Source organism: Coturnix japonica, chromosome 6 (assembly GCF_054131305.1).
Source record: "Coturnix japonica strain WE chromosome 6, WE-NBRP24, whole genome shotgun sequence".
NCBI lineage: Eukaryota > Metazoa > Chordata > Aves > Galliformes > Phasianidae > Coturnix > Coturnix japonica.
The window spans coordinates 23,061,401-23,079,710 of NC_140668.1; the positions used below are offsets into that span (position 1 = coordinate 23,061,401).

General features: G+C 52.1%; 1 protein-coding gene across 4 annotated transcripts; it reads right to left on the reverse strand.

Moving 5' to 3' along the window:
• Positions 1-874: 874 nt before the first annotated feature.
• BBS2 (Bardet-Biedl syndrome 2) lies at positions 875-13,284 on the reverse strand. Of its 4 annotated transcripts, none has more exons than XR_014947718.1 (17): positions 13,130-13,284; positions 12,828-13,055; positions 11,866-11,991; positions 11,561-11,623; positions 10,891-10,968; positions 9,195-9,299; positions 8,590-8,676; positions 7,737-7,872; positions 6,695-6,834; positions 6,013-6,157; positions 5,006-5,177; positions 4,309-4,438; positions 3,495-3,626; positions 3,266-3,403; positions 2,691-2,821; positions 1,879-2,027; positions 875-1,318 (listed from the first exon to the last, which is right to left on the reverse strand). XR_014947718.1 is itself a non-coding variant. In XM_015873841.3 (17 exons), the coding sequence occupies exons 1-17, from the start codon at positions 13,244-13,246 to the stop codon at positions 1,212-1,214; spliced, it is 2,166 nt and encodes a 721-aa protein (XP_015729327.2). In that variant the 5' UTR covers positions 13,247-13,284; the 3' UTR covers positions 875-1,211. The 4 variants fall into 4 exon arrangements, 3 of the variants coding, with proteins under 3 accessions (XP_015729327.2, XP_085407778.1, XP_085407779.1); XM_015873841.3 differs by having other exon boundaries at positions 2,709-2,821; XM_085551652.1 differs by lacking the exons at positions 12,828-13,055; positions 13,130-13,284 and adding an exon at positions 9,709-9,802 and having other exon boundaries at positions 2,709-2,821; positions 11,866-11,986.
• Between the last annotated feature and the right edge of the window lie 5,026 nt (positions 13,285-18,310).

The following is an 18,310-nucleotide window of genomic DNA, read 5'->3' on the forward strand; positions in this document are numbered from 1 at the left end:
AAGAACCCCTCTACAGGTGATGGGTGATGGGCTGCCTCCTCCCCACAGCATAGTGCAGACAGGATGAAGGGGCAGGAGCTGGGAGCTCTGGCATTCAGCCTCGTCCTGTTCAGGCTATTTTTAGCTTCTAGGAGAAATTTGTTTTGACAGAGGTTCTGCACTATGTTCACATCTAACCTACAGCTTTTCTGTAATGTATAAATCTGATTTGAAAAGATCCCACAACTAATAAACAGTTTTGAGCCAGGGGACAAGAGATTTATCAGGACCTGCTCCTGATCCCATTACATACTGATAGCTCTTTTCTATACAAACCTGGCTGTGTATTTTGTTTTCCTCATTCCTGAAATACACCCTTGCCCACCCCAGCACCTGCAGCTTTACCCAGCAGTACCACCAACAAGCAGCTGAACACAAAGCTTCCTGCAATGTGGGTGTGGGGAGTGTCAGGTAGGTATGAAACCAACCACTTCCTGCCTTCCTATCCTGGAACCCAGCAGCTTTCAACCACTTGGCTGCAAAGCCAGAAGAAGTTTCCCTTTGGTGCAGCAGACTGCAGTGTACCAGTGAAGCAGCACATCCTTGCAATGGAACCAGGGGTCTTCTGATGCAGGATAACTGCAGTGGGGAGCACAAGCTGACACAAGTTGGAGGCAAGTTCCAGAAACTTGATTCTGAAGTTAGCAGACTCATAGTCCTGTGTTTAAGTCAGCTCCAGGTTCCAATGTTCCAATGCAAACCCAGCGACAGACATACCCTCAACACAGCATGCGCAGAGATCAGTTTGATTATGCAGCAAAGCTAACGAAGCGTTTCATCTTTCAGCAAATAACCGTATGCATCACTCCAACTAAATCAGAACAAAAGCAGCCAAACCAGTTTATGTTTTAATGGGAAAAAACTGATGCCCACTACAGAATATATTAAAACACACAAATAAGTTACTGTATGAAAAATAAATGCTTCACAGATATACCTCTGCCTTACATAAATACTACACTTGAACTTAAATCTGGTGCACTGTTCAAGAAGCCTCCTGTCCTCTGGCCTGCAGAAATAGCATTTCTGGACCGACGCTTTAACTAACGTCCAGCCTTTGCTATGACCTCACTCTGCAACAGAGCAGGGAAGGAATGAGATGCTTGTTGGTTTTGGTCCTACAGCTTGGAAACACCAGCACTACGCAACTGCTGTTCCTCCCTCTGGTTGTTTTAAGAGGACGCGACCCCCGAACGCATTATCCTGAACAGCGTGTTGAAGTTGTTGCTTCTTATTGCATCCCGGCAAGCAGCGATCACCTGTGCCTTAGGTTTGCCAACTGTGAAGTGAAAGAAACAGAAAGAAAATCAATTAGAAGGAGAAAAAATGCTGGAAATACAAACGAGGCTCACAGTGCAGGGGTCTCTCAGAACACTTCTAAGCAAACAGTGAAGTGCCACCTTGCCTTTTTGTTACAATAAAGCCCTTCCTTGAAAGCATTTTCCATAGTTCTATTACAAGGCAGTTTGAGGGACTCGTTGGAAGGGGAAAGCTACAAATATACAACAAAATGCATCCTTCACCAAAGGTTGACAGGACCAGTACAATATAGACAGACAGTTTTCCTGTGTTGATAGCTCTTCTTTTATTATTTTCTTAAACTGAGCCAGCTATAAACAAAGAACTGAACCAAAGCCATTGAGTTCTGTACCACGCAAAAACTGAAAACCTTCCTCAGCTTCCTTCCCAAGGCACCAATCTCGTTCCCCATCACAGGCAACTGTCTGCATCTGGGCAACCAAAGGCCACTTCTACCACTTAAGCAACCCAGATGATCTGAGATACCTTATCAGACTCAGTGGGACCCTAGACTCCCATCCGCCCTACACACACACTTACCACGTAACTGCCCAGCCCTCTGGATTGCTTGATTCACTGCTTTCAGGTTGCTCAACAGCTCTGTGTGATTGTTGCAACGAATTTTGTATTGATTTATCAAATCCCTGTTCAGGTCATACAGCTCGACGTACCGTGTCTTCACGTTTTTCCTGGGGGGATAATCAACACAGTGAGCTGAATCTCTGGGGACATAAGAGTAACTCCTGGCCTGTCCATAGCAAGGTGCAGCAATGCACAGTTGTGACGGCTGCCATGGTTAGCTGCGTGTCTGCAGCTACAGCACCACAGACCCACCTAGACATGTTGGTTAACATCATTACTGAACAGGAAAAAAGAAAAGGAGGCCTATTTTGGTAGACTCTTTATCCAGATGCTGTTTTCTCCAGTGAAAGTAAAACAGCCTGGCAGGATTCAGACCTCTTTACTGCTGCCCTTGGCAGCCAGGGCAGGAAACAAGCAGAGCACAGGATGGCACAGTGAAGGGCTGGAACTGAACATTTCAGTCTCGGCATTCTGAAAGGTACACACACCAGAGTCAGCTTTCAGTTCCTCCTCCCTTTAGTGAATCCTTTCTAAAGTATCACCTTCTCAAGGCCAGTTCAAGGCCAAAACCTGCCTTCTTGCCTCCCCCAGGCCAGCTATCCCCTAAAAAACAGGTTACGGCTCAATGACAGCTCATGGTGGGACCAGCCAAGGTACCAGCTCTGCTCAAAGAGCTGTAACTGGGCATCTCTCCCACTACACAAATGCTTTTGTGCTTTTTTTTTCCTGCCTGAGAAGCAGAGACTGGCTGTTCTACACCCAAAACATACAAGGTGGCAACTGCTCACATGTCTCCCAGAAGTCGAGCATCTTCTGCCTGGACCAGCATGACACGGATGAGGTTGGAGCGGTCGGCCATGTCAGCAGTGAGCCGCTGATTCACCGAGTGGTGCTCATCCACCTGGCCAAGGCAAACACCCATGAGAAAAGGCCTTCAGGCACTCTGGGCACAAAGGGAATTGTTTAAGCTACACCTCATCTTGGTGTAATAGGAAATAACATCCCACCTTAACCAACCCAGGACCATCCTCCTTTCCCTCGCTCCCCAGCTGCTGGATCAGCACCTTTTACCCTACAGAACGGTGCTCAGGATGAGATGCACACCTTACTCTCTGTCCCAAATCCACAGCTCAGTCTCCCACACAACATATTTACATTATTCTGAACATGCAGCTACTGGGGACCAAGACCCTGCTCCATATAACATGCAGAACGTTGGGGGTACCCCTCATCCTTTGCACAGAGTATTTAGCAAATCACTGCTGGCTGATTTACACAAGGAAAAAGCAGTTTTGGAGATCCTTAGTTTTCTCCCTTCATATCGACACCCCCAATTCCTTCTCACCTTTACCAGCACTTTCCGTAGCTCCTCAAAGTATGCAGGGAAATCTGCTTCCACCTGCAGATCTTCAATGGCCAGAAAGGAGGCCATGGACTGGATGATGTCACCAGCTAAATCAATATCATCCGTGCAGATAGAGATCTGTCAGAAAGGACAAGAAAGCACTTACATGCTCTTCCATGCCAAAGTATCACCCAAAACTACTCAGCAGGGCTGCCTGAAGAACACTCACCTCTCCACCATGCTTGATTTTGATGAGGAGCTGGCCTGCATTACGAAGGGAAGTGAAGCAAACCTGAAAGGGAGCACTCTGAAACTCTGCATCCTCTGGTAGCAAGAAGCTCTGATTCAGCCACATAACAATCTTGCAAAAAATAAAACAAAGAGCATCAGCTGTGCATGCAGTCTGGAGAGCCATGCAATGGCCCTACATGTGCACGTGACACCAGGGCTCCGCTTGGGTTATCTTGGGAGCTCCATTCACTCCAATTCATCTCTTAAATGAATGTCAGGAACTCATTCTGATGGGAGCAGTTGGACACCTGCTCTGAAGTAGAATATTTGCAAGAAAATCAAATCTGACAGTAGGAGACCACAGCCAAAGCCTGAAAAGTAAGACCAGTCCCAGAAACGGGAGAAAGTCAGGAAGCAAAGCTGCCTTCCACTATAAGAATTTAAAGGAAAGTTTTCCTCTGTCTTGGCTGTTTTTTTGTTTTTTTTTTTGCCTTTGACCACTTAATATGGGAAAAGTCATACAAGTATAACAGAGACCCATGGGAACAGATGTGGGAACAGATGGGCTCTCATCAGTGCTATCAATTTCAGATCTTCCAGAACCAACACTACAGCTCCACTGCTCACCTGGCAGGTACCTGAGCCATCCTCTGGGCACTGTGTTGCCTCTGTCCTGCTCTCTGCAGAACTCCAAAGGCCAGAAGTGCATAATAATATTTGTTCTTGGAAATCAAGCTAACCGCAGTCCCTCCATGTGCTATGAAGAGCACTATCAGTAGGACCAGGAAGCAGGCAGCAGAGCAAACACTCACCCTTTGTGGCCTCTCATTCGTTGCACAGCTCACAAAGCTCAGCGGCTCCGTGGCCGAGTCCGGGCTGCTCAGGGCATACATTGAGAAGCGGGGGAGCTGCCTGGTCAGCTCAAACACATAGAACTGTGTGCTGGAAGAATCCAAAAGGAAAGAGGATGGTTACTAACATCGCAGTGACTTGCCTCCTTTGAGGCCTGCTGGGTCTGTTATAGCTGAGTATTTAATATCAGCAGCTCCCAGTGATGGAATCAACTGCTCACAACTGGAAAACAGCTGGAAGCTGTGGGAATTGGAAATTCCAGGCTTATAACATCCCTGTATGAGGCTGAATGATTCCTCCCCATTGCCTATGTTTTCCATAATCCTTCCAGCAAAATATAAGCTTACATTTAAGATTCTACTACATAACTGGATGATTTATTGACAGTTTTGGCAAAGTCCTCACTCACTGCTCCCTTAAAGGAAGAGCTGGAGCACAGCAGGACCTTATGAGTGCCCAAAGAAGAGCCCAGGAGCACAACATAACAAGTCTGTTCAAGAAAATATTCCAGCTCTCCATCCAGCATTGGGACAATTGATGCATCTGGGACTTAACAGTACAGTTCCAGTGGGACAAGTATGAAGCCACACCATCACTGTTTGCTGTCACGCACTTGTTAGCTCTGGAGACCAAGAGAGCTCACAGCACAAACCTCACCTGTTCCTGTAACCCACAAAGGCTTTGATGTGCAGATCCACAGGGACGTCTTTGGGTGGAGCAAGTGGAACCCGAACACAACCTGAGAGGTTCTGGAGGCCAGGGTGTACCACGTGGCTCTCTCCTTCAAATATGCCCTCAGCAAAGATCAGCACAGCACGAATGATTGTGTCTTAGCAACAAGGGGAAAAAAAAGAGTTTCTCCATTAACAGCTGTCCTGCTGCAACAAGCTGCCATGTTCCTCAAAATTAAGCACAAGCAGCTCTCCTGAACTGCAAATGTGCTCCAGATGAGCAGCACTACACCTGGAACTGCCTACATCCTCAGCGCACCTGGTGCTGGGTGACTCTGCTGACTTGGCTTGGTTCCTACCCCAAGCTGAGGCCCAGTTGCATTCACACAATGCCTGCACCAACACGGCCTGCAGACACCCAACACAACCAGAGCTCCAGGCTGCGGCAGTCCCCACATTCCATACCCTGTTTACCTGCACACTGCACAACCCACCCATGGGCAAGCAAGACTGGCCATGAATTTCTGGGACAGGTGCTCCGCTTGCCTCAGAGCACCTTGCCTTGCCTCAGGTTGCCTTGGCAGGTTGGGTTTGGTTGCTTTTCATAACAAAAATGCTGTTATGGATGTTTAATCCCTTCTACAGACTGCAGCACTCAGCGGTGGGCACTTTGCTTTCACTGGGGAATGACAGTACTCTCATTAATGTTTACAGTCAACACAAGGAGTGCTGCAGAGATCCCCAACACTCATTTCACCCAAGCTAAGTGTTAATTGCATCGGAAAACAAAACACAATGAGAAACAAATCCCACCCAACTCCTCACTCCCAAAGTCCATCAAAGGAGCACAGCTCAAAACCACGGAAGGAAAGCAGCCACAAAGAGGAAATTACAGAGAGTGAAGGGGAGACAGGCAAATCATCAGCTAAATATAACTGAATGTTTGCATGAATTTACACAAATAAGTGGCAGAGGTTGCAGACTGTGGCTCACCGTTGGTGGTGGAGATGCACAGCTCCACGTGAGCAGACTGGCTGTCAGAGCCCAGGTTGACCGACAGGGAGGTCTGCAGCTGGGTGTTGGCTGGAATCACACCTCTCTGCCCATCAGCATCCTTCAGCTGAGGGCTCAGCTCAGCCTGTTCCAAAGCACAAAACCCTTCAGAATCACAATCCCCATTTTCACTCTATCAAGCTAAAAGATGGCACAATTTCAATGGTAAGCACAGTTCCATGTTTTGCTACCATACTCATTTACTCTTTCAACACAAGCCTGTTTGTTCCTCAGACTGTTTTGCAAAACCCTCCAGTTCTGCACCTTCCCCATGGAGCCAACAGCACACCAACACCCTGGCAGTGCTCCTATGCAGCTCCTCTGCCTCCCAGGTTGGCTCAGGCTTTAAAAATTACAATTTTCAGACATAATTCGATGCTGAACTAAAGCCTGCTCTATTGAGCTGCTCCAGCAGGATGACAGGGCAAGGAGAACGTGACTTCTTAAAGTAAGAAGAGCACACTCTGCACTTGCACAAGGCAGCAGCAGGAATCCCAAGCAGACAGTCTCACTTCTGATTACAGGTTACAGCTCTGACTTGTCCAGACTGCCTCACGACCTCCGCCCACCTTTATAGCAATGGGAACCCAGGGCTTGGCCCCACACACTGGTTAAGTGGTACCTTTGTGTTTTCCTCATAGTTTCTTAATTCCAGCAGCAGGTTTTGTTTCTTTTGACTAAGTTCTCGGATCATGTCCTGCTCAGCACACGTATCCATCAGGTTTCCCTTCATCTCCTCACCTCCTGGCAGATAGCCCCGCACTGCACAGAAACAAACACACACACACCTGACACTTACATACAGAACACGCTGCCCAACAAGGACAAGAGACCTTCACAACTGCATACAGCCTCGTGGGCAGGCTTGGGATGGGGGTTACGTGCTGAATCCCAAGTGGTGCACTTCCCAGCAGCCTGAGGTTAAGACAGACAGCAAAACACTGTGCTATTTCACAGGACAAGCTTCTGTTCCAAATGGGTTTTGCTGAATCTGTTTGTCTCAGGCCTCTGAAGCCAAGCAGCTGGATAATCACACCACAATCTCTCCTGGAGCCATCACATCACCCCATAAATCCAAACTGAGCTCACTTAAATACCTATGGTTGTATCTGCTGCCATTCATAGCAGCGAGGTGTCACTTCTTGAAAGTCTGGTGGGATAAAACCAGCAGTTCTGCAGCCTCTGAAGAGCATTTTTTCAGGAAACAAAGGGCTGTTAACACCCAACACTTCTAATACAGTAACTATTCACAAAACCAAAATGCACACATCCTTCTCTGTCCCCCTTTGGCCACTGTTAAGCAGCCAAAGAACATCACAGAAAAAAAGACCTCCCGTATATTCATACTTCACACTGTTGCCTGAAGAACCACAGTTTTTACTGAGTATATTTCTCTTAGGATGGGACTTTTTCATTTAGGCAAATGGATTTTGATGGCAGCTTGGATCATAGTGACTTACACACTGATTACCACAGAGAAGGCAATATTTGACATCCCGTTTGTAGATAGCCTAACACAAAATCCCCTTCACTTCTCATAAAGCCAAGGGAATTTGGCACACAGAAACGCCTACAGAACAGAAACAGAGGTTAGATCATCTGAGGTGACGTGATACACCTGACACCGCTGTGTGCTGAACTGGTGTCTTGAACAGCCCTCCTACCTTCACCATCAACTGAACAGCAGATTAACTGCATGCTCCCATCCATCCTGTAATCCCCCTCCACCACTCCTGCAATCGAGGAAGCAAAGTTGTCCTTAAAGATGACTTCCCCCGTTCGGTCACTGCGTGCATCAACCTGGAACATCACAGAGATAAGGGACACTTCAGGCCAACAGGTGGGGTAGGGCCTGCAGCTAAAAAAAGGGGCACAGCCAAGAGGGGTGCTGACTTAATGTTATACACCTAATCCAACAGAAGTTACAACATATCTGGGCTCTAGGCTGCCAGCTTGATACGAAGTTAATTAAATTCCCCTAGGCTAATGAGAGTAATGAGAGCTGCTATGAAAGGAGATTTACCAAAAAAAAGAAAAGAATTGGCAACCAGAAGAGCCATTTTTGGCAAAGGGCAACACCAAGCAGCAGGCTTAAGAGCATAGACTGAGCTGAGCTGCGTGGAACGCCTCGACATCAGATTAAACAACACTTTGATGGATTTACACTAATCCTAACACAGCCGGGACTGCTGCCGCTCCCCTCTCACATAACCACTTGTTGTGTCCCCTGTAGCTGGAGAACATTAAGGAAATGCAGCAGATGATTAGCATGCGCTCAAGACAAAGCTGAAAAGAGACACGGGAGAGCTCTAGGATGTTGCACATGATCTTTGCTACCATAGAGACAGCTTACCACACCTTAGCAATTCACTCTGAAGCAAGCACAGGAAGGTTTGCTCTGGCTGATCCTGCATTTGGCAAGGAGTCCCCAGACAAATTAGGTCGACTGTGACAGCTCCCCAAAAGTCTTTTTAATAAGTTGTCTGTTCTGCTCAGGAACTCAGCCTGCAGACCCACCTTCCCATTGGACCAGCCGGTGATCAGCTCACACACACCATCAGAGTTCAGGTCGAACGCGTGGATGCTCATGGCGTGGTTCTTAGACTGAGGATAGAAAACAGCACAAACTATGCTTGGGTGCAGCTTTGAACCTGACACATGCGAGACTCTGGGGAATGAGTGTACAGAGAGGAAAACCAAGCTCTGAACACACACAACGTGAGACACGTTTCAGTGTCTGAAAAACAACATACTGAGTTCATAACACAGACAGAGACTTTTTCCAGCACTGAACTCGCACTTCTCTGCTGCATCTCTGGTTGCTCGGTGACCCCACAAGCTGGAGCAACACTAAACGTACAGTTTGATCAGTGTTAACTCATCACCAACCATCCCAAAAGAACTGAAGGAACTGACGTGCTGTTGATTTTGCTATATAAAAAGGGATACATTCTGTAATATGATAATTACATCAATTACATAATTACACGACATATAAACTATGCTCAGTAGAAAACGTCAGACCATCTCTGGAGTCTGGGTAGCATCAACAAGCAGAGATTAGCTACCAGCCCCCGGGAGGCTTCAAGCTCTCAGTGCTGATACTGCAAGGCAGGACTGACCTTAATCCTCCAGTAGCGAGACGTCCTGTCATACACTCCCACCGTGCCATTGGAAAGAGCATAGCCAAAGCGACTGCCATACATGGGGCTGAGTGCAGTCACAGTCTTGTAGGGGGAAAGGGAGAGAACACAGCAGTGAGAACACGCCAAATTCTGCACCCCCAGGACTACAAAGTCTCCCCCATCAGAACTGTGCTCCATTGGAATTTAACTGTAATTAACACCACTGTGTGGAGCACAAAACACCAAAGCAACTGCTTTTCAGACGCAGTTTAACCCAATCAAAGGCCTGGCAGGGTTTCCTCGCACAAGCTGCGTTGCTGGTGTTAGCACACAATCCAGTACAGATTGCCCTCGAACCGCGTTCTCCGACCAAATATTTATGACCACAAACAGCAGCACAACAGCTTGCAGGATTCCTGTGGTCTCTGGTGCTAACACCCAGAAGCTGCTCCCCACACACAGCGCTCCCTGGAGCTTCAGGACCTGAGGATGCCAAGGAGCTCAATGTTACCCGGGCTGGGAAAACCCGAGAGATATTATTGGGAGAAAATCTTCGCCTGAGATCAGCATGATAAAAATTAACAGCTCCCACGGTTGGGCTTCCTCTGGAAGGCAATGAGAACAGCAGGCCAGATATTACCTCAGCAACAGCTTCGGGGAAAAACCTGAGAGTCACAGCCCAGATTGCTTCTCACTTCTTTTAAGACCTATTACCCCACAGCTCCTCACTAAGCAAGGCCTCTCCGTGCTTGGAACGTGGCCCTTTCCATCAGAAATAAACACCAAGAAGGCAAACTACTCAAGTCTTCTAAAAGGAGCACGATGCACATGGCCATTGCCCCTTCCTTTTAGGCTTAGGTGAAGCTGTGTCCTTCCAAACTAGAGCAGAAAGACTGTAGTAGGTCTAAAGGCTGCACAGGTGTGAACTTAAAGCAATTTAACCACAGAACTGGAAACAAACAGCACGTGAGAGCCACAGTCTGCTCCCTTCCCCTGAACCAGAAATCACAACACGACCCTGGATTGGTTATCAGAGAGTGGAATGTCCCATTTCCAATGCCTGGCTCTAATCCCACCTGCAGAAACAGCTTCCTTTTCTGGAACGCTGCCTGCTCTGCTCCTTGAGAGCTCTTTGTAAACAGTTTAATAGCTAACTAAGCCTTCCAGTCCTAACTCGGGCAGCAGGGAGACCTCAGTTTTTCAAGGACAAAGCTCTTAATGCAGGTACTAAAAAGGCACAGCCCTGTTTATACAGCCTGTGTACAACACAGATCCCTTCACCCTGCTGCTCCCCACGTGGACACATGTGGGACAAGTGACTTCATCACAGTGAGAATGGATTTGGGAACTGCAGCAGAGGACGTTCCGTAGCTCAGAAGGCACAGAGCGTGTTAGCCATGAGGCCGTTCCAGGAACACACAGCCCTTTGGCCAGGGCCCCGATTTCCAGGCAGGTCAGTCATTCCCTCAGCCTGGTTAAAGGTTTGTAAACAAACACGTCAGAAACCTCGTGCAAGTGTTATTAAAGGTGTTGTTAAACATTGACTTTTGCAGCTCCAGAAGGACAGATACGTTGCCAAGTAGTCGACCATTTGCCCACACAATGCATTTAGACCAGAGTAACCACAGCAGTTTTACGCTGTGTTTTCAGTTCCAACCCCCATCACAGTAAACATCAGCTAGAAGTAATTTACCTCTGTTTCCGACATTTCTGCCACGATCTCGTCTTCTTTAAATACTCGGATATCAAAATCTTCAGAGCCAACAAGAAGCTGCAAAAATAACAGAGAATCTCAAAACCACTGAATCAAAGAGGTGGGTGCCCTACTGCACAGCAAGGGCAAAATCACAGAACCACAGAACGGCCTGGGTTGAAAAGGCCCACAATACTCATCCAGCTCCAACCCCCTGCTGTGTGCAGGGTCACCAACCAGCAGCCCAGGCTGCCCAGAGCCACATCCAGCCTGGCCTTGAATGCCTGCAGGGATGGGGCATCCACAGCCTCCTTGGGCAACCTGTTCCAGTGCGACACCACCCTCTGGGTAAAAAATTTCCTCATAATACCCAACCTAAACCTCCCCTGGCTCAGCTTAAGACCATTTCCTCTTGTGTTATGCTCCTTTCAAGGCAAGTCACTAACACTGCCAGGACCCAAAGATGCCTCATTTCCCTCATTCTAAATAGTGCCGGAGAGTGGTGCAGCTCCATGAACTGAGCCTCTATGCTTTTTTCTGCCAGGCTGCAGCCTGAAAAATGGACAGCTTCCCTCTGCCCATCACCTAAAGCAGATGGCCTCACTAATCTTCCCTTCACTACAACACCACCAAACCTGCTGAATTCACACATAATTGGCTACAAACCAACCTCATTTTTGCCATCGCCGTCAAAGTCACACAGTGCCAGGGAGCGAACGTTGTCTCCTGTAACCTGAAATGAGAAAGGCTGCCTTCACTACTGAGGGTAGAGGCCAAAGGGTGAAGTACTGTTATTACTGTCGACATTTGAGTGCAATGAATACAGAGCAAAACACAGATTTAGCTCTGAAATGAAACAAGAAAGCTGCTCAATAATATAATTATTAATTATCATATTAAAAAACAAACAGACCGTGGAAATTCATGCCATCAGAAAAGCCTTTCAATAGAGCCAAGGCGCTGTGTGTACCCTACCGTCCAAAAAAGCTCATTTCCTTCATAGTCAAAGCCTTGCAGGGCGCAGTTGCCACCAATAATAGCAAGAGGCGATGGGACGTCCCCCAGCGCTCCGAGCACAATTGCATTGGCTCCATCTGAAACCTACAGAGGGACATCGAAGGAGTAAAACAAAGTGTGAGGCATCAGAGCACACCAATAAAAGAGCTCCTGACATCACTGTGCTTCCTGGGGATGCACAACGGCACCTCCATGTACACAGCCCTCCCACTGCATGGAGCTGCTCACAGCAGGGGCAGCACAAGGACAAGCATCAGTTTGGGAAGGGGCTAACAGTAACAATAACTGAATGATGACACAACGTGTGAAGTTCAGCCCACAGCTTAACCAGGGCGAGGGCTCTAATTGGGAGAGCTGAGCTGTCAGGACAGGTGCACATGCTGACAGCAGAGGGATGCTCTAATGGAGGAGTTGCACTGTTGCCTTGAAGGCCTCTTCAATATTCTCCTAGCAGTCTGTGATTCCTCAGCAGCTCCCACTGCTCTCGGCCACCCCATAACTCCCACCGCTCTGCAGGACACGGACAGGTTACACCAAAATGGTCCCACCAGCTCCAAACGCCCATTAAAACACCAGATTCTGTCCTGCAGTACATCATGCTGAGGACAGCCCGCTCACACACACACAGCTGCACATCCTACACTTCTAACTACTGCACCATGAAGTCACTGAGGTTGGAAAAGCTTCTGAGACCCCCAAGTCCAACCATCAGCCCAGCTCCACCTGCAGCCCCAGCTGCCACAGCTGTGTGCTCCTGGATCACCCCCATGGATGGGGACTCCCCTCCTCGCTGTGCCAGCCTCGCACCACTCCAGGAGCAGAATCTGGTCACAGCACCCCCTCGCTGCTCCTCCACGTCCTTCCTTCGACCGCATCCCTCGGGTCGCGCTACCCGAGCCCTCCCCATCACCGCCACTCGCCTCTCGGTAGAACAGGTCGGAGTTGAGGTGCACGTCGTACGCCAGCAGGTGTGTGCGGGTGCCGACCAGCAGACAGTCCCGTCGCAGCGCGGCTCGGAGCGGCCCGGCCGCCACGCACGTCACGGCCTGGTTGATGCTGAGCAGCGACACGTGCGTGTCCTGGATGCTGGGAGCGGCGCGGCTGCCGCCCGTCCTCGGCCCGGGGGCGTGAGGGCTGTGAACGAGGACCTGCGGGACACCGACAGGGCGTCACACCGGGGATGCCGGGCCGAGCCGGGCCGTGCGGGATCCCGCCCCGTTACCTTCCCCGCCTGCGTGGCGGCCGCCAGACACGGGTGCGCGCCGTCGAACCGGCCCAGCGCCACCGTGCGGGGCTGCAGCTTGTGGCTCAGCTTCAGCGTGAACACCGGCACCAGCATGGCGGCAACCGGAGCCCAACGGAACCGCCCGCAACGGCACCGCGTCACGGGGCGGGGCCGGGAACCGGATAGGGGGGAGTGAGAGGCTTTGGGGGCGGGTAGAGGGTGCGGGGGTTCGGTGGGAGCAGTTATTGGGGGGGGGTGGTAATTAGGAGAGTAATTAGGGAGTTAATTAGGGGCTTAATTAGTGGCTTAGAGGGCGGCTGAGGAGCAGTTAGAGGCTTGGGGATCAGCTAGGGAATGCGGGGGGCAGCTAGGGGGTAATTAGGGGTTTGGTGGTCAGTTAGGGGACATGAGGGGCAATTAGGGGGGTAGATGGGGCAATTAGGGGAGTTTAGGGAGCAGTTAGGGGTTTGGGGGTCGGGTGTCTTAGCGGGCAGCTGAGGGGTTAATTAGGGGATGAGGGGATAGCTATGGTGTTGGTTAGGGGTGGGGGTCTGTGGGTCAATTAGGGGATATGGGGGCTGTTGGAAGGTAATTGGGAAGAATTTAGGGGTTTGGGGAGCAGCTAGGAGGTCAGTTAGGGGAGCAGTTGGGGGGTAATTAGATGCTTAGGGGGCAGCTAGGGGGTCAGTTATGTATTTGGGGATCAGGGGATGGGGGGGGGCAATTTTGGGGACATATGGGGTAGTTAGGGGTTGTGGGGGAGCAGTTGGGTTGGGGATGTGGGAGTAGCTGGGGAGTCAGTTAAGGATTTGGGGGGCAGCTGGGGGTCAGGGAATGTGGGGGCAGTTGGGAGGTTAATTATGGGTGAGGAGCAGTTAGGGGATATGGGGAGCAGTTGGGAGGGGTTTATTAGGGAGTTGGGGTGTGGCAGTTGAATTTGGGGATCAGTTAGGGGACATGGGGGACATTTAGAGCTTGGAGAGCAGCTGAGGCATCAATTAGGGGTTTGGGGAGTACGTAGGGGGTCAGGGGATGTGGGTGGCTGTTGGGGTAATTGAGGGTTTGGGGGGCAGATGGGGGAGCGGTTGGTGATTTGGAGGTAGTTAGGGGATGTGAGGGGCAGTTGGGGGGTTATTAGGGCTTTGAGGGGTAGCGGGGCAATCACACCATCAGTGCCAGCAGTCATCTGCTTCCCACTGAGCTCCCTGTAAGGAACAGCTCTGACACAAGGAGCAGCAGCAGCAGGCCCAGCTCTTTGGCCAAGACACGAGGGAGGAAAGCTGAGGATGTGTGTGTGGCCACCACCCATCAGCTCCAGGGATCCCGCTCTCCTGGGGGAGCTCAGCCTGCCCAAAGCACTGCTGCTGTGGTTTGCAGGCTCAGTAGGTAAAGGCAGCACAAGGAGCCGGCTGCAGCAGCATGGCAAGCATCGCTGCCCACCCAGGAGCTGACTGCTGGCAAAGGCTTCAAAAATAGCTCAAAATCCACCACGTCCCTATGTGACCGAATCCTCCTGCCTGATGTGCCCTGGCAATGTGTTAAACCCTGCTCAGATAGCGAGCAGTGGGTGGCTGGGGGAGATGCTGGCAAAAATCAGCGTCAAAAGTTGTACAAGGGAGGTGGGGGTGGGGATAAGGAATGGGGGGTGGGAATGGGGATAATGAATAGGGATGGTGATGGGAATAGGGGTAGGGGATAGGGATAAGGATTGGGCACAGGGATTGGGAATAGAGATGGGGGATTGGGGATGGGACAGCCACTAACTCCCCGAGTGCAGCAGCTATGTGAGGTGTTTCTGCAGCCGCTGGACCAGGAGCACCGCTTGCATGATTTCTGGCTGTGAAGACACTGAGAAGAGCTTTGCATCCTTTTATTCCCCGCGCTCACGGTGTTGTGCAAGCTCAGACAAGTGTCTGCTCAGTGTCCCGCGGCGCTGCTCACTGCTCGGCCTTGGCTTCTAATCCTGAAAATTAGCAAGTGGGAAAGGGAAAAATAAAAAATAAAAAATAAATGAAATGTGCCCAAGGTAACGATACTTGGAAACTTCAGGTCACGTTCCAGCTGGGGAGGCGGCTCGCTGTTAGTGCAGGTGAGTCTGAAGTCTGTGGGAACCCGAAAGACATGAAAGGAAGGGAAAGAAGAGAACTCGGTGCTGTACTCGGGCAGGGCATCGCAGTGCCACCAGCGCGGCACTGAGCGGCGGGGCTGCCGGGATCCCCAAAGACGGAGCAGGGCGCACCACGGCCCGGCTCACAGCACCGCGCGAGCGCCCAGCGCGGCTCTCACGGGTCCCTTTATTTCCCAGTCCTCGCTGCCCTGAGGGGCCGCAGTTCTGCCCCGGTTACACCCTGCAGTAATCTCCATTCACAGTTTAGAGAGTTTCGGGATCAGACGAAGCGGCCCTTTCATCTTCAGGCGCACCCGAGCGGACCCCGCCCGCCCCGAAACCCACCGGAGCGCCGGGGGCGGCCCTCGGGGCGCACAGGGGGGTGCAGGGCTCCACCAGCGCGTGGTGCAGCTCTGCTCCTTCGCTATCAACAACTCGTTGGCAAATCGCTGCCCACCCTGTTTGTTCTTCCGAGGGAGGGGTCCCGCAGGTAACAAACGGGCTGTGAGTGGAAAGGCGCGGAGCTATGGGGCGCTTTGAGTCACGGCCCCGCGCGTTGCAACGCGGATGGCAGCAGCCCACATCAAAGCCGGCTGCGGAGTTTGGGAAAGAGTCACGTTCCTGCACGTCGTGAAATTCGTCCTTAATAAAACCCGCACGGAGCCGCCCCGTGGGCAGCGGCTGGGAGCCCCGCAGAGCCCCCCGAGGGCTGCGCTCCCCGCAGGAAGGAAGGCACAGCCCGCACTGCGCCCTCCATGCAGAGCGGCACGGATGGGGCGTCCGCGTTGCACGATGCCATCTCACGTCGCTGCAGTCGGCCTTCGATGCTGATTCACCCCCTGCCTCCCCTTAGCATGAGCCAGCAGCACAGCACGGCGTCAGCACTTATTTCTCGTGCTCAGAACGGTGGTTTATTACCTGCAAACAGCGATGTGATCCCTGCAAAAAGCAGGTCTGCACAGCCATCCCACACTGCATTTGGTGGTTAGGGTGTGTCTGCCAGGGGTGCTCGTGCCCCTTGGTTCCTCTGAGCAGGATGCTCCCAGGGGATGGTCCAAGGTGCCATACCCACCCCAGTATGGGACTGGGTGGGTGCCCAGCCCACAGTCTCTACTATTCTAAGCTGTGACACTCAGCTAGAGTAGCACTGGTGTCACTGTTCTATGTGACACCGTGGGACACAGAAAGGACCTCCAACAGGACCTGGCACACAGTGCTTGTCACCTGCACATCACCTGTTGCTGGATGGTCACCTGCCCACTGTGTCACCTTCCCACCAGTCTCAGCCACCTGCTGCCAGGTGACACAGGCTCACATCATAGGGACAGCAGTTTGCAGAGCACCTGCACAGCTCTGCCGCCACTCCCTAGGACTGGGATTCTCCCTCCCCTCCCTCATGCAAAACAGAGATGGGGCTCATGGCCAAGCTGGGATCAGACAGGAGGAAACTGAGTCACACGCTGGCTCCCACCTCCGCACTCCTCAAGGAGATGCCACCAGCTCACTGAGCCTCCCAGTGACATCCCTGCACAGCAGGTGGGTGCTGACAGCCCTGGCACTTGGGGTGACGCAGGTGATGAGTGCCAGCCATGCACGTGTCCCTGGGCATGGCTGTGATCTCCCAAGTGATTGTGATCACCCTGCAGGACACAAGGCCTGACTGCAGTGACACTCAGCAGTGTGACACTCGTGTGACAGCTGCAGAGCATTGCCTGGGGCTACTCCAGCACTGCTCCCCCAAGAGCTGCTCAGGGCAGAGCTGGGGCTGCACCCAAGCATCCCACACAGGCAGCCTTGGTACGTGAGTCCCAACTTTGTGCTGTGGGTGGGCACCTCACTGTCTCATCACATGAGACATGGGGATGAGCATCCGCCCAGCCTTGGTGCACAGCTGGGATGAAGAGCAAACCCATGGGCTCTGCCTCCCATGAGCTTTATGCACGTTTCCCACCAGTGCCTGGCTCAGCTACTGGCACCTTTCCCTGCTGGGTCACCCAACCAGCTCCCAACGTGCCCAGACAGATGGGTGGTAAAACACTCCTGGCCTTGTAGTTTGGCTGGATTAACATGGCCTCCAATGCAGCAGCAAGGTTCCGCAGCCAAGAGCTGAGCCTAGTTAAAACCCCAAAGCACAGCAGGTTCCCAGCATGGCCACTGAGGGCTGTGGGACGAGCTCATCCTCAGCCCTGTGGATCACACGTGTGAGCTCAAAGTGTGGGCGATGCTGGGTGCTGGTGCTGTGTGTGCTGGTCTCAGGGACGTGCATTAGGAGTGTTCTAGGAAATGGGATGCTTGGAGGGGAAGCACCAGGGCCTGGAGCAGCTCTAGGGGCTTCAGGGAATGGGGGCAAAAAGAGGCTGCAGGCAGCACAGGGAATCCGTGGTGTGTGTGGGAGGATGCTGCGTGGCTGGCACAGCCTTCTGGCCACGAGGCAGTACCTCCCTGCACGCCGAATTGCTTTTGTTTCACAAAGAAAACAGCGCACAGACATCATCCCTCGGCACGTCCCGCCCCGCGTCCCCGCGGCTCTTTCGAGTGGGCGAGCGGAGCTGCCGGCAAAGTTGGCCAAACCGACGGCAGAGCCGCGGCTCCCCGCCGCCCTCGTCCCTCCTCCTCCCTGCTAATTGTGTGCGGAAATTAATCGGAGCAGGGAGGGAGGGGGCATGACGGCGGGCTGCCGGAGGGCTGCGGGCTCCGGCCGGGCCGGTTGGGTCCGTCGGTGCGGCCGCTGGCAGTGAGGGCGGTGGGGACTTGGGGCGCCGTGCCGGGCTCACGTCCTGCCCCGACGCCCCGCGGTTGTAGCACAGGAGATTCAGGACGGGGGCGGGACGGCGGTGCGATGAGCTGCCCGTTCTCTGCAAGCAGCCGATACGTCCATCCGTCCATCCGTCCATCCGTCCCGGGGCGGCGGTGACCCAACGCGCCGTCACGCAGCGGGGAGGGGAGCGGTGAATCAGCAGCGCCCGGGGCGGCAGCGGGCAGAGCCGTGCGCAGGATGCGAGCGGGGGGCGGAGGTTTTGCACTCCTCTCTGCCGCCCTGGATAAATAGCGGCTGCGGCGGCACGGGCGGA

What these genes read in the sequence shown, in the direction of transcription:
- BBS2 (XM_015873841.3), bottom strand. Translation starts at nt 13,246, where the DNA reads ATGCTGGTGCCGGTGTTCACGCTGAAGCTGAGCCACAAGCTGCAGCCC. An exon ending in CAGAAATGTCGGAAACAGAG is followed by an intron (nt 9,300 to 10,890) that starts GTAAATTACTTC and finishes TCCCCCTACAAG; the next exon opens with ACTGTGACTGCACTCAGCCC. An exon ending in CGAATGAGAGGCCACAAAGG is followed by an intron (nt 3,627 to 4,308) that starts GTGAGTGTTTGC and finishes ATTTTTTGCAAG; the next exon opens with ATTGTTATGTGGCTGAATCA.